The sequence below is a fragment of the Myodes glareolus genome, chromosome 16 (assembly GCF_982192425.1).
Source record: "Myodes glareolus chromosome 16, mMyoGla1.1, whole genome shotgun sequence".
In the NCBI taxonomy this organism is placed as follows: domain Eukaryota; kingdom Metazoa; phylum Chordata; class Mammalia; order Rodentia; family Cricetidae; genus Myodes; species Myodes glareolus.
The window spans coordinates 17,461,879-17,478,248 of record NC_142041.1 but is presented as its reverse complement, the minus strand read 5'-3'; the positions used below and the strand labels follow the sequence as shown (position 1 = coordinate 17,478,248).

Here is a 16,370-nt window from a genome sequence, read left to right as displayed (position 1 = left end):
CCTTTTCACTTATCAATAAAGATTTAGTTAGTGAACTAATGGCAGGAATAAGGAACAGGTCCTACAAATTAGTTATCTGTGTGGCAAATACAAGTGAATATAGAGAAAAATCAAACCTGTTCAAGATTGCTTTTGCACAAAAAGACTGATGATACATGAATGCACTTTTATCACTTGATCACCAGTACCAACATTTCACAATTACAAAGTCCTGGTTATTAACCTTTTAAAATAAAAAAAGATGTATACCAACTACAAACTGCATTTGAAATAGGAACACACATTACTAGCTGTGAACATGTCCTGGCTGGCAAACATGAAGGCATTAGTGTAAATTAGAAGTGAGCTCAGGAAAGGAAAGACTGCAGCTCAAGAGCACTAAGGTTCAGGCGTCTTAGCACCACTCTCAGCACCAAGGGAAATCCCCAGTATCAAATAACAGAAAGCTTTAAAAGCATAAAATTTGATGAGGTTTCAATATTTGCTACAGACCGAGTACTTCACTCTTTCCCTTACACTCTCACCTTCGACACACCTGACCGGCACTGTATTCCTGCCAAGAAGTGCCCTGGATACCACAAAGGAAAAGCCAGATAGGTCCTTAGTGCATTCAATACTGACTCAAAAACACCGAGTCCTGAGAGGCTAGTGTTCTGAGAAACATTTGAAGCCATTTGTTTTTCTCTAAAACAAAATTCATTCTTAAATGAAGTTCTACAATAGATCCCTTAAAATTCACTATGTTCTGCAAACTCACTAGCACAGCCCAGTAGCAGCAAAGATGATACTGAGTGAGCACTGAATATTTTCGCTATAAACCGTTTTCCAATCAGAAACAATCTCAAACACAGTAACGGTTTAGGTACTATCAATGAATGACAGTATTGTTCCATCATGAACAGCAACATAGTTGTGAACTGGGATATGAATCTATTGAGTCTGAAGAACACTTACAACTGTGAGACACATAGAGAGATGGAGTTTAGCAAACTTAGCAACTACTTCTTCTTGAAATATTTATTTCAGTTAAAGAGTTTACATTCAAACATACATAAACACATGCACACACAAACAAACACACACACACACACACATATATTCTGGGTCATGATGTAAAAGGTTATTTTCATTGTGAGTCACAGTTAAAAATATTTTAAATACACTGTCTGGAGAATACCAAAATAATAAAGATGGAATTTCCACCAAAAATATCGAACACAGATTCCATGTTGATGCTATCAAAGGGACAGTACTGAACGTGTAAGTCAATTTTGTGCTCCAGAACTCAAGACAAGTTAGTTTTTAGCTTACCACAAATACTTAAGTTAAACCAACTCTGCACCCTTCAGCAGGGGCAGAAGCAGCAGAAAGCAGGGGAAGACCCTGGCAACAGTTTTCCTCAAGTTTTTCTCATGGCAATTTGAGAAAGGGCATTTAAAAAAGAGAAATTCCTAGCCAGCTAAATAAAAGGCTTTCTATCTACCTGCCCTGTCACATTGTATACATGACAGTAAGTCATGGGAAATGTTACCGTTACAACTCTGAGATTTAAGTGGTCTAAACCAAGGCAGTTTCTAAATTTTACTGTTGTTTTAGATTTTGGAAAACTCCATAACCACAAAAACAGACAGAAGAACAATCCTGTTCCCGCCTATTTTCATATCCAGTCAAAGGACTTCCATCAGAATTTTATGGAATCCAGATTATTGCCAACCTAGAAACATGCTGAACAGCCTCTTCCTAACAACTGACTACCTACACAAGGAAAGTGCAGCATCTGACTTTCAAGAACCCGGTGGTAAGAGTCAGTTTAGCTCTGGTATATGTTATATATACCATATATGTAACGTATCTGTTGTATGACACCCTAAATATACCTCCCTTTGGGAATTTCTAGGGTAGGGCAAGGTAAACACTGGTTTGGTAGTAGGTTGAGAAAAGTATCCAGGACAGGACATTAGACTCTGGGTATGGCCTTGACTCCAGCCTTGGAAAGGAAGCTGTTTTCCCCAATCCTATTACTTCGGGTATGCAAGAAGTATATAAATCGAGTGACTTACAGAATCCCTTCCTGCAATAACTTCAGCTTGGATGTAGTTCTGAGATTTTAATCCAGCTTTCCTTGTATTTCATTTATAATAGTTTCAGTTCTTTTAGCAATGATGGCTGACAGGCTTATTTACAACTATCTTTTGAAAACCCAAGTTCTATTAAGCTCATGTAGCCCACATACTTGGACAAGTAAAATAAAGCTAATAAAGGAGCAAAATTTAAGGCTTTTTTTTTTTATTTCAGCCAAGGAATGATGCATGCTACAGAATAATCTTTACTTCCCCCCACTTGGTTTTTAAAGAATATCACCATTTCCAAACTTCCAAACCCAAAAGAACATGGCACTTGTTTGTTTCTTCCCATTCTCATTCATTCCAGACTTTCAAGTGTTTTCTTCAATACTGAGGCTTTCTCCTGCAGCTCAGGTCTGTTGTCTGTCTCCATAGTAGCTAAAGACTCAACCAAGAGCCTTCTGCATTCTGCCGTCAAACTTTCCCACTGTTTAGCTTCTGAATGGAAAGAAAACAGAAGGAAAATCATAGAACAAGCAAGGAAAACACTCTTACTTTTCCTTCCATATATCCTATGCCTACACAGCAACTCTATAATTAAGAGAACAGTATTTAACAATCACAGGTTGGATAGGTGTCTCAAACCCAATCCCTGACAACAGCCTCAAAGAATACCAGGGAGCTTCACCCTTCCCCAGGATGAATAGCAAAGTGGGAAGAAGTAACAAAGCATAGGAGCAAAACAGTCATCTCACCCACAACCGAGGGCTATTTAGTAATTTTCATGCCAAGAAAGAGTAAGTTTCATAACTGGACAGTTTAAGTAGATAACACTTTATATTACCCCCTTTTTTAACAGAAGCCCTGGAGAACTAGATACATACTGAAAAATTTAAAAAACAAGAAAGCACAGCAAATCTCAACTCCATTTATAACGCTCTGTCACTTTCTAGTGACATGACTTCAAGCAAGTAATTATTGAAGGCCTTAAACTCCTGATCCTCTTACCTCTACCTCTCAAATCAGGGATTACAGGCCTATATTACCATGCCCAGCTTCAAGAAGTTGTTTAACTTCACTTTCATCATCTAGGACATATTACTATCTATCTGGAAAACCGGGAATTCAATCACATGGCTAAATGCCTAGGGCTTTTTTGATTTTAAGAATAAAAATACACCATGCAATATTCAGTGTAAGTCACGAGTCTAAAGGGCCCATTCTGCAGCGCCCTAGAATAGGTGCTGCTAAGCAAAAAAGAGGAAAAAGTACAAACACCAAATTCACAACGTTGTGTTGAAAACTGTCTCGTCTTCTGCACTATTAATTCAAGGAACAGAATAGGAAAAGGAGTAGAAAGTGAAGAAGGAAGAGGAACGGTCCTCTTTTTGAAACCAGAGATAGATAAATAACACAGGAGAAAAAAAAAAGCTGCTTTTCTTCTACCATTGACACAACAGAGAATTTATAAGGTTTCTTAAGAAGAAAAGAAAGAAATCAAGTAGGACTAAAAGCATGTTTTTGTAACAGGTCAACTCCAGTGGGTCTTTGATAAAGCAGTCTGCACCTCTTTCTTGTGTCCTGTTCACACGCACACCACAAGCTTGGCTCAGTCACCATAACCACTTGTGATTAACCAAGACTAAGTAAGACTTCATGATGGAAAAAAGCTGTACTACTTCAGATAACTACAGCTTACTAATTCATCAGAAATACATAAACACAGACAACAAAATTTAAACCTTTAAAATTTAATGACTTCAGTTCTCTGTAGTCTACTTGTAGGTATACATACATTAATGTGTATTTTATATCATCACCAAAAACAGAAATAAAATTTCTGAAATGCATGCCATGAAGTATCCGGAATCTTTGGTGTTCTAATCATAACTCACCTTCAAGTTTCTTAAGCAGTAATTCTACCACAGATAAAGCTTCTGTTCTCACAGATGAGTAAGTCTTATTTTCTAAGAAGAAACATATGCAATCGTAAGTATATTTCAAAGACAGAACTCCCAAGATTAAATTCATGTTACTGAAACATAAAAATTTAAACTCTGTGAATTCACTTTTGAAGTAAACTTCTATTTGCTAATTATTATCAAATACTTAAGCTATATGTCTACATTTATTATTTCAAGGCACTGTAGACAGCCAAATATAGATAGCCAAATATATTAGCCCTAAGTGGTAATATTTAAAAGACCCATTTAAGATGTGGGAGATCCAAAGATACTATCCCAAACAAACAGTCATCACCACGTAAGACAGGTCTTTGATTTCAATGATCCTCAAAAATGATGATTTCAAAGATCATCATCTAGGGATACCTAGAAACCTGAAAAGACAATTTTTTTAGTTTCTTGCTCTATATCCACAAAAGCATGTTACTTCTAAGAATTACAACTAAAACAATCTTTTTTGGTACATACTCTTTCACAAAAGGTACTGAGTTTTTGGAGAAAATGTCTATCCAAAATTAGTATGCATCAAAACCTAGAGAAGTAAAGCACTGCAAAAACGAACAGTGGCCCCACTTAAGGACAGGAGAATCAGCTTGAAGGCACTTCCATTAGCCACAGCTAAGACAAGTACATAACAAACTAATTAATGAAAATAATCAGGGCTGGAGAGATGGCTCAGCACCATGTAATCCTCATAGAGAGGCCCAGTGTTCAAGTGCACCCACACTGGCAGCTCACAATAGCCTGTAACTTCAGTTCCATGAGAACCTAACACCTCTGGCCTCTGTGGACACTAGTACTCATTTGTATAATCACATAACTTTAACAAAATTCTAAAAAAACAATGAATTATAAAACATTAAGAGGTTTGTGGGATGATGGGAGTGGTATGAATCAATACTAGTTAATGAGGCATAAAGAAATAGGAAAAGAAGAATCTTGTTCAAAATAAAATACCAACTACCAAACAATTAATGTGGAGAAAGGGCTAGAGTTGAAAAAAAAATAACATAGAAAAAAAACTGGATCAGAGAAGAATCACCAATGCATGCAAAACCTAAAGAATAAACTTTGAAGAGAAGTGTATTTACAAGATTATATAGTGTCTTCTCATAAACTGTTTAATAGATGCAGTTTTGAAGAGGAGATTATTTGAATGACCTTAAAGTATACTATTAGACATGAGGAAAAAATAAGAATGATAATAGAGAGAAAATCCATAGTACATTGATTTGGTAAACAAAATTAACATTGAAAAATCAGGAAAGCTGTTAACATTGTATGCCTCTTGAAATGAGAAAACATATTAACTTCAGAACTCATAAGCTAGATCTAAGCCTGAGGAAATGTCAAAAAAAGTAATACTAATAACAAATGAGAACTATTTTTTTCCAAAAAGAAGAGAAGGGAAGGCTATAGCCTTCAAAATTATGAGTATATGTAAGAGAAAGAAAGGCTGAAGGAGTGTACCAGTTGAAAAGAGACTATAAATGCCCAACAGGGTGGTGTACGCCTTTAATCTCAGTACTCTGGAGGCAGAGGCAGGAGGACCTCTGAGAGTTCGAGGCCAGTCTGAACAGCTCCTGTTCCGGTTGCTGGATCTAAGAGAGTTGGGTGCATGGTTCCGCTGCTTCTTAAACTATAAGAGACCATGCCCAAGTGGGCTGGTATCTTAAAGGCTATTGGCTGAAGGAGCAGAATGTGCTCCCACAGCAGAGACTCAGCTCCTTAGTTTTAAAATCAGGGTTACTTAAACCAAGTGTGGTGACTGTAGTAGTTTGAATAGGAATGGCCCCCACAGACTCATGTGTTTGAATGTTGGCCCACAGGGAGTGGCACTATTAGAATATAAACCTTGTTGGAATAGCTGTGACCTTGCTGGAGAAAGTCACACTGAGGTTTCATACACTCAAGCTAAATTAAGCCCAGAGTGGTACTCAGTCTCCTTCTTCTGCCTATGGATCAAGATGTAAAATTCTCATCTACCTTTCCAGAACCATGTCTGTCTGCACACTGCTGTTTTCCACTATGATGATAATGGACTAAACCTCTGAAACTATAAGCCAGTTCCAATTAAATGCTTTCCTTTTTAAGAATTGCCGGTCATGTCTCTATAATCCTAGCTACCTGGGTGACTAAAGCCATAAATTCGATCCCAGCCTAGGCAGCATAGAGTTCTCGACTCAAAACAAAAAGAGGCGAGGATGTAGCTCAGGGGTAGCATGAATGAAGGACTATGCCTCATCACCAGTACCAGCACCAAAAACAAAATAAACAGCAACACAAAACTATTCAAGTTCTGGTTATTCACTCACCTAAAGAATAAGTAATTGATTTACAAGTTTCAAGAAGAATTTCAGCTAAAGCTTCAGAATCTGCATGTTCTTCTTCCAAAAGCATTAACCTAGAAACATAAAAGTGATACATGTTAATCATAAAAAATAGTTTAAAACCTTCCTAGCACAACTTCTATCTGTATATATCACTTCATCATGTTATTTCATAAACTAGTAGTGTCTATATTAATCATAAGGCTGTGTAAATGTACACAACGCAGTATTATTCCACTGTTAAAAAATAAGACAGTATGAAATTTATAGGCAAATGGATAGAATTACAAAAAATTTTCCTGACTAATGCAACCCAGACCCAGAAAGATAAATATGGTATATATTCACTTATATGTGGATATTAGCTGTTAAGTAAATGATAACCAAGATATAATCCACAGACCCAAAGAGGTCAGGTAAAGAGGAAGGATACAGGGGGATATGCATGAATCTTCCTGGGAGGAGAAAATAGATTTTAAAGGCAAGTTGGGGGCAGGTGGGGAGGGGACAGGGAATAACAAGGTGTGGAGGAGATGGGATAGAGGGAAGGAGGGTGGACAGAGATGGCTGGAACTGGAGGCCAATTTGTGGGGTGGTGTGAAAACCTAGTACAGTGAAAACTTCCAAGAATCTATAAAGGTGATCATAATGACGACTCTTAGTAATGGGGAAAAGGAGTCTCAACTGGCCATCTCTTGTAGCCAGGTGAGGTTTATGGGACTGGGCTGCATTCAAATGAGCTGTTGGCCAAGGAGGAAGTTCCAAGGAAATCCTCAAACAACCTAGGTTGTTGCTAAGACAAAGGGTTGCTCTCTACAAACTGACAGTGGGCTCCATTGCCCAGGACAGCAGCACACTCATTGAACACGGAGATGTCAAGCTGGTTGTCTACACGGAGCCTTCACCCTATACTCTGGTCTCTTTGGTGTCAAAGGTACTTACTATGCGATCTACCAACACAGAAATGTGGACACCAACCCATTCACAAAACCTTTGCCCTACAGTCTGTCCTGCTTGCATACTACACTAGTGTACAGAACTTGGATGAGTAGTCAACCAGTGCCCACTCCATGAGAAGGAATCCATACCTAGCATTGATAGGTAGCCAAGAACCAGAAACTAAGTAGCCCAGAGACCTAGGGTAAAACCAAACACTAGTCTAAAAAGAAAAAGTATCAATAAAATGACTCCTAATGATATTGTTATACTCATAGATCAATGCTTTATCCAGTCATCATCAGAGATGATTCCTCCAGATGTAGATGAGAACAGATGCAGAGACTCACAGCTAGACATTACAGAGAGAGAGAGAGAGAGAGAGAGAGAGAGAGAGAGAGAGAGAGAGAGAGAGACTCTAAATGAGAGGTCTACATCAAATTCCTTCCTTCAGAGCATCCTTGGAAGAAGAGGTGGAAAGACTGTAAGAGCCAGAGATGAAGGACACCAGGAGGACAAAGCCCTCTGAATCAACTAAGCAAGGCACACATGGGCTCACAGAGACTGAAGTAGCATGCACCAGATCTGCATGGGTCTACACCAGGTCCTTTGTGTATATATTCTAGCTCTTAGCTTAGTATTTTATGGGACTCCTGACTGTGAGAATGAGTGGGTCTCTGGATCTTGTGATGGCTCTTGGGACTCTTTTCCTCCTGTTGGGTTGCCGTGTACAACACTGATATGATAGTTTTTGCTTTGCCACTTTTGGTTGTTATCTGTTAGAATGTCTGTTCTTCTATAAAGAGACAGAGGGAGCGGATCCAGAGAGGAGGGAAGCAGGGAGGAACTGGGAGAAGTAGAAGGAGGGAAAATGTAATCAGGATATATTGTATGAGAAAAGAATCTATTTTCGATAAAAAATGTGAAATGTTAAGAATTCCATTCAATAGGGAAATAAAATAAAAACCTGAATCATGAAGCAAATTACCCCTGGAAAAAGGCGTTCATCGACTGGAGTACACCCAGCTGCACTTTCCACGTGCTGAGTCTCAGCTGCTCACACATCAGTTTGCACAGCTCCTGACGGTAACAACCTGGGAAAAAGATGAAGCATTAAAAATAGAAAAAAGTGGAGGAAAGTGAGGGACAATAAATGCCTTTAATTAAGGACACGGAATTTCCCCCAAATTCTTAGCAGGATTTTGTATCTAATTTCCAAGAAACTTTCCTTGATTAGAGCCCCCTACACACACACACGTCTGCTCTAACAGCTTGCTGTTAAGGCATTTTGTCTTCCACAGACTAGAGGTAGCAGATTAGCCATACTTCCCTTCCCTTGTAAATTTCTTAATGAAATAAAAAAGTGCAGAACCCTTGAGCACCCTCTAGAGTCCTCTGTCAACTATGGGATTATCAACAGTCAGTAGTCTTTTATCATAAACTAGTCCCAATCACAAGTGTTTCCATAATCACACAATATTATACTAACAGACAAGAGAAAAAAACAACAAAAAATAAAAAAATTGATAGGAGTTGGTTTTAAATGCTTAGAATAGGGCTCCCCAAACTTCTGATACTGCAATGTGACATCATCTTCAGTATGTTGGGCCACATTCATTCCTACCCTGGGATAAATGGGACCAACAGGACATTAGTTGGATAGCTATTATAAAATTTATATGATTTAAATATAAAACAGATTACTTCATAACAATTTGTGGTTTGTGTCTCTCTTTCAAAGGGACACAAAACCCAGAAATTACAGCTGATACTATGAAGAGTGAGAAGCTAGTTTGTAACACTGAATTCTTAAAGAAAATGCCTTGGTTCTCTGCTCAGAAACTGGTAAACAAATGTCTATCTCTATGCCTCGTGTCAAACTCTTGTTTATATTGTTTTCTTTCTTATGGAATTCCCCACTTTGTCTTTCTCTAGCTATCAAGCAAGAGTTAATCAAGCAATCTGACTTTCACTATAGTTCATTATACCACTCACAAATTGATAATTTCTTTTGAGAAATTCTTCATGTTACACAAAGAATAATTGGCTCAAAGAAAATATTACACCTGAGTTAGCATATATAAATAATTAGTACAGAGAGATATTCATTGGGACAGAGTGCAGTTCTCAGAACAAGACAAAGTATTTAGCATCTGTTCAAATTTAAGGTCTTGTCAATGGGCTGTAACTATGACTCGAACCAATAATCATGGCTTACTTTTTAATCCTTTGAAAAATATATATATTTAGTTCTGAAAATCTCTGCCATGAGTTTCTCAATAAAACAGTTATCACTTGCTTACTGAAGACTTGCTAGCAAGGCCAGCAATTCTGCAAGGAAGGAATTCTAATACTTCAGGTTTCTCAGAAAAGAGTTATGGACATAATCAAGAGTAACAAAACTCATTTATAGTCAAATATCTACATAAAATGCATCATGATTGCTATGAACTCAATTGTATTCCCTAACATTCTTGTGTTATACTAAAAGACACAATATTTAAAGAAATCATATGGGTAGATTCTAATCCAATTCCCTCACAAGAGATCCTTACAAGGACACAGCAACAGAGGGAAAGATAACCATTCAAAAGCTAAGTAGAGAGAAATCTCAGAAGTCAACCCTATCATCAACTTGATCTTGAAATTCTATCCATCAAAATTAAAAAAAAAACAATTCTGTTGTTTAAGCCTTACAGTTTGTGATATTTTGGTTCTAAAAATATATTTTACCTTTATCTTACTTATTTTGTATGTGAGTGTTTTGTCCACATGTCTATCTGTGCACCACATGGGTACCTGATGCTCTTGGATGCCCTGGGACAGGAGTTATAAATGGTTGTGAGCCAACATGTGGGTGCTAGGAATCCAACTCATCAGGTCCTCTTGAAAGAACAGCCAGTGGGTTAGCTATCTTTCTAGCCCCCTGTGATACTTTCTTAAAGTATCCCTCAATAATACAGCGATCCATGTACTTATTTGCTGATGTAAAAATAAAATGGGTATATGATAATTCTCACTATTAATATTCAGACTATATAAGCACTATTAATAAGCCATGCAGAAACTCAGTGTTCTTGCTAAGTGACTTCTGGCTACAGCACTTCTACAAGTTCTGGTGCTTACGTTGGGTTTCTGGGTTTCTGGGCCATGCTTTGCCCAGGCTCTCGAAGGCGCCCAGCAGAGACTCCAGCTGTAGCTCTCTTTCCTTATCACTTTCATCTTCAGCTTTGCTGCTCCGGACTCCCATGCTTTCAAGTGAGTTCTAGGACATTTCAAAGAAAAAGAAAGAAAATTCTAGTATTTCCTTCTTCAAAGTTACACTTATTAAACAATCAGACTGTAGAACAGGAGATACTGACCAAGGGCTAAATGCTAAGTTCTTTACCATGAGTTCTTCTGTTTGTATTAAGAGCATACATTTCTAATAAATTTGAGAAATACTTTAAAAATAATTGAAAATGAAAATCTATATATGTACTATTTTGAGCATAACCTAAAAAGACCTGCATTTGAATCAAGAGAATTCAAGATGGAAAGAACTTGACAATGTTCCAAACACAAACTCTTGAAAAACTGATAAAGAAGCAAGAAGTAATTCAATCAGCCAGCAGGTGTAATCAGCTAGCAGATGGGATATTTCATTTGTATTTTAATAAATAAAACTTGCCTGAACTTCAGAGAGTGAAACTGCCACACTGATCAGTCTTACGGACCAGGCAGTGGTCCTTTAATCCTAGTAGTCACACTAGTTTGCCATAGAAACCTGGCGTAGAGGTGCACACCTTTAATCTCAACACTAGAGGGGAATATAAGACAGAAGGAGACAGCTCTCACATACAGTCTCATTCTGAGGTTTCCTGGAGACAGAGTCATTATTTTCGGACTGAGGCTGAGGTAAGAACCAACGAATGGCTGCTTTGCTTTCCTGGTCTTCAGGTAGAACCCCAATTTCTATCTCTGGGTTTTTATTAGTTGTGCTACAAATGGCACCCAAATGTTTGGAAAGAATTTCCACATAAAGTCTGAGAAAATTTTTTAAAAAGAATTCTAGACAGACAAGAACAGAGTCAAGAGAAGTTGCAGTGGTTGTCTTGACTACAGTAGGCTCTGTGGGCTGGCAGAGAGCAGATGCATGGCTCCTTTAAAAGAGACTTCCTGACTCAGTGTTAGCAGCAAAAACCTTGCAGTTATTTTAAAGAGGCAACACCACCAAATACTCAAATGGTATCAAAAAGAGCAACCAGTGGCATGTTTCTTGGTGGTGGCATGGATCTAGAAACTGCACAGAGTTGTGGCAATAAATCTGGCTTCTACCAGAACCTCCACCATGAAGCTAGACACTCAAAAGAAAAGAAAAAAAAGTTAAGGAATGGGGTAGAGCCAGCCACCAAAGCTGCAGCTTTAATCTAGCCATATTGCTGAGCAGATTAAGAACTCATGTGCTCATTAAAAGATAGAGATACACAGTAAAGACAGATTAAGACAAAAAAAAAACCCTCTAAACAGTTTAGAGTATATTTAAAAATATGTGTAGGCTTGGGAGAGAAAAGAAAAGTTTAGAAAAAGTCCTTTTAAAAAAGAGAGTAGTCGGGCATGGGGGCACAAGTCTTTAATCCCAGCACTTGGGAGACAGGCAGGGGGATCTCTGTGAGCTCGAGGACAGCCTGGTCTACAGGTGAGTTTCAGGACAGTCAAAAATACACAGAGAAACCTTGTCTCAAAAAACAAAAAAGTTAAAATAAAAATAAAAGAAACAGAGTTTAAATAAAAGTCACATAAAGATGAAAAATACACAGAGAATCTCGATTGTACGTTATTGTGCCATCATTGACTTGTTTGACTGCTACAGGGAGGAGCGACATTTGATTATAAATGCTGCTGGATTAATCCAACCTATATATTTTTTTGAGAATACCTTGACTTCAAAATTTAAGTCAAAAGATATATTACTTTGGAGAAGAGGTTTTCCCTTTTTTTTCCACAGGAAATGAGAGGATTCACTGTGGGTTAAGAAAAATAAGGTTTGATCAAGGAAGATCCCCTGCAAAATCTCTGATAGGAATGAATGGCCCAGATGACCCAACACTTCAGAGCACCTCTGTTGCAGTTTCCTCTGGATTCTACACCCAGAACAGCTTCAAGACCGTTAGCTGAGATGATCAAGCATCACAGAATACTCCAGTCAGGACTTGATCATAATCCTAAATTTTCTTTAGGTCCCCATAAGATTATCAGTGCCCCCAATCAGTAGGAAGTAGCCTAGAAAATTATAACCACATTCTCAAAAAAAATGGATTATGGATATCTATCTTTGTTTAGACTGCTGATTAAAAGTTATTATAGAAAATGGTCAGGGAAAAAGCTAAACAAAGGGAAATTAGACTCAAGGTTCTTGTTTTAAAAAGAAAAAAAGGAATATAGATAGGATAAAAGGGTAGACTACTGAACTTACTATGAAAAGAAAAAATGGAGGATATAGATATGGTAAGATAAAAAGGGAAAATTGTTGAATCTATGTTTAAAAACAGCTACTAGCTTTAAATGTTTTACATTGGATTGAATTTTTGTACACTGTATACAAATTTTGTATATTGATTCAAATTTGAGATTAATTTGGTTAGAACATACTATACATACATTCTTAATCTTGTTCAAGGGATTGTACCCATACAGCTGATTTAACAATATAATGCAAATTTCTAGTCTTTGAAAGCTATTATTACCAGATTTTTAGGATGATAAGGAAATACAGGTTAGGAATTAGTCACCTATTATAATTGAATTTATAGTTACATTAGGTATTTTTTCAGGGTCAAACAAAGATATATTTTAGATAGACAGGTCATCTTCAAACACTTCAGAGCTCTAGAGAATATAGTATTTACAATATTTTAATAACATAGGCTCCTTTTTATGACAATGAGACATGTCTATTCCTGGCAGCACCAATCTACTTCAGAGAAGATTATGGGCACTGAAAAACTCCATATGGAGTTTACTTTCCTTGTGGCAAAAGTAAGCCACTGGGCAAGAAAATTTCCTTGCATTGACTGTTGACATTATGCTGTCCTAACTGGACAAGCATAACAAAAAGAAAGTGACTGCCAAACACTGTCAAGACAAGGAAGGACAGCCCTACAGAATATCCTGCTTCACAAAAAGATTTGCTAGGGCTATAGGCCAAAGATGGATGCCCCAATGTTGCAGAGGAACTTTGAGTGACTGCCCAGGCAGCCAGCTGCTTCTGTCATTTCTCACATATTTTGGAGGCTGCTTTGCTTGCACTTCCTGCTTACTCAGTTATTATTTCCTTCTTGGGTCTCTGAAGGAGTTGAAGATTAGATAGTTATAGTTTACCAGAAGCAAAAAGCAAGTTATGATAGAAAGACTTTGAACTTACCAAGATGAAATAGATATTGAAGTATTTTTTTCTAAATTTGTCAAATGCAAATGGACTAGACATTTTTGTTGTACTTATTTCCTATATATTTCCTATTGTATATAGTTTTTTTATATTAGTTATGGCCTTTCCCTTTTATTCAGAGTAGAATCAATAATCTACCCTTTTATCCTATTATATCTAAGCAGGCACAATATAATCCACTTAATATACAAATCTCTAAAACCCATACTTTATCACAGAAATACCTAAAACAGCCTTATTAGTACAAAAAAACAAATATATGAATTAGAAGCAAAACAAGAGGTAATATTTCATGCTTTAAATATAAGTAGATCAGGCCAAAAGTGGTGGTACAGGCCTTTAATACCAGCACTCGGGAGACAAAGGCAGGTGGATCTCTGTGAGTTCCAGGCTATCCTGGTCTACAGAGCTACATGGTGAGTTCAGGACAGCCATCACTACATAATAAAAAGAGCCTGTCTCAAAACTAACCAAAACAAATAGACCAATTATATCCCTATTTCTGTATGATACCCACTTTACTTTAAAAAAAAAAATGAGTACTTCAGTTTCCAAACTAAGCCAGTCATATTTTTTTCAACTAAAGTTTCCCCCAGGACAATGCAGAGGTAAACTATGCAACACACAATACTCCTTGTTTTCAAACTAAATGATTACTTGGCATCTGTACATGCTAGCAAGGTAGAGTTTATTTTGGCAGAAGGTGTTCACTATATAGGTACTCTCTCCCTCCTCCCACAGGCGGAAAAGGGGTGCCCATATGAAAACTTACCTTTCCTAGTCTCATCAGCTGCTAAATTGGCCTATGGGTTAAGAGCTGGCCAAGGAAACATGAATCAAAGTGATATATTTCCGCGTCCATAACTTTTCTTGAGAGGAATTATATACTTACTATAACCCTAACTTCATCTCCTCTGCCATCTTCTTGAGACCCAGATAAACCATAGAGAGCATGGGGATAAAGTGTAAGAAATATGATCCCTAAAGGGGATCCAACTATCAAGACAAACTTTCCTCTGTTTGAGGTTGTAATATTTTGGAATTTTTCTGCTACTTTACTGATAAACTTGTCCTAATAAAAACACATTACCAAGACAGAAGAAAACCTAGGATGATATAGGTAGCTATTACCTTCTTGATGAGGGGTATGACAATGTCAGAAAATTCCCGGAATCTGTCTTCTTTGGTGGCTTTCAAAACATCAGCTGCACAGCTGATTGCTACAATCTTGTATTTGAGATTCTCTTTGCAACACTCCTTCAAGACAGCCTGAAGAATTTCATTTGGGGTGGGTTGATTTGGCACAGACTTTTCCAACTCTGTACTACAGGATCCATACAAAAACATCAGAGTAGTTAAGAAACGCTACAGCTTTAAGTTTCACATTAAGAAATGGTATGTTCATTAAAAGAACATTTACCTGCAAGCTGTCACCACACAGGCAATGGCTTTTAGTAGTTCTTCCTGGTAAGTTAAGGATGAAAACATACTATTAAACCTATATGTCACATTCTTTGCATTATGACTACAATCACCCCATTGAGTATTTTATAACCACCATGGCAAAAACTAACATATGCACTTATGAAAATCACTGAATTCTACCCAAACCATGAATCTCTAATTCATAAAGGCCCAAGAACTTGTAACCAAGGTCACCAGGCAATGCACTATTATGACCACAATACTGTGGTGGCCATTAGTGACCTTTACAAAATAATAGTACAAATATTGCCCCAATCTCATGTTCCACATGGAACACTCAATATACACATTTTTCTCTAGCCATTGTATAAAAGGTTTCCAATTCTCAAGCCCCAGAAATGAGCATCTTTGGTGCCTGGATTAGAAGCAGACCAATATGGCCAGTTCAGGCTCTTCTGAAGGTCAGTGGGCACAAAATGGTGACCTGGTTTAAGAAGTAACTTGTAAGACTGAATAGATAAAGTAATCCAATCTTCAAAATTACTATGTTTTATTCAAGAACATATGGGATGAAACATACTTTGATATAAAATGCCATAGATAATCAGAAAAAAATCTTCCACTAGCTAGAGAACCTAGCTGTGAAAATAAGCCAAAGTCACGTCCAATCAGATTCCTATCCTATACAAAGATACAGAACCCAATGGATCTCTTACCTTTCCTGCCCACGTTCTTCCAGCCAGGCCTTGCACCAAAGCACTCAGTATCATTCCCAGATATGGAGGTACTAGAGAGCTTGTTTGTTTTGCAATTGATGCCATAGCAATTGCACCCTGGGCTTTCATTTTCCAAGACTGCGACTGTAAAGCCTTCTGGGTAATAGTAATCAACTCCTGCAGGTATAATCGAATACCTCCAAAGGAGCCTACATTTAAAAAGAAGAAAGAAAAGTTAAAACACCTCTCAAGTGACAAGAAAAAATTTTTTAAATCATTTTTAAATGTAAGTCAGTGCCATCTGTCTAAAGCAGTGACTGTCAACTGATAAAATATACCACCTGCTAAATAAAGGCAGAGACTGTGCAGGGCTGCTTCTGTTTGGAAAAGCGGGAATTTATGAACTGGACATACTAGCGGGGATGTTATTTTTAAAAGGTCATCATCATTAATGTGTATCAAGGTTAAAAACACAGTTCTACAATAATACTCTAAGGCCACATAAAAAT

The 16,370-nt window shown here is 37.4% G+C and overlaps 1 protein-coding gene across 5 annotated transcripts in view; it reads right to left on the bottom strand.

Annotated features, from left to right (window-relative positions):
- Positions 1-2,269: 2,269 nt before the first annotated feature.
- Ecpas (Ecm29 proteasome adaptor and scaffold) overlaps positions 2,270-16,370 on the bottom strand; it is a 117,792-nt gene continuing 103,691 nt past the window's right edge. For all 5 annotated transcript variants that reach the window (XM_085677112.2, XM_085677111.2, XM_085677109.2 and 2 more), the window contains 8 exons: positions 15,862-16,070; positions 15,141-15,184; positions 14,852-15,044; positions 10,420-10,558; positions 8,282-8,387; positions 6,343-6,431; positions 3,959-4,030; positions 2,270-2,561 (listed from right to left, as the gene is read on the bottom strand). In XM_085677112.2, coding sequence (XP_085533238.2) covers positions 2,422-2,561; positions 3,959-4,030; positions 6,343-6,431; positions 8,282-8,387; positions 10,420-10,558; positions 14,852-15,044; positions 15,141-15,184; positions 15,862-16,070 — 992 coding nt within the window. In that variant the 3' untranslated portion in view covers positions 2,270-2,421. The remainder of the gene's footprint in view (positions 2,562-3,958; positions 4,031-6,342; positions 6,432-8,281; positions 8,388-10,419; positions 10,559-14,851; positions 15,045-15,140; positions 15,185-15,861; positions 16,071-16,370) is intronic.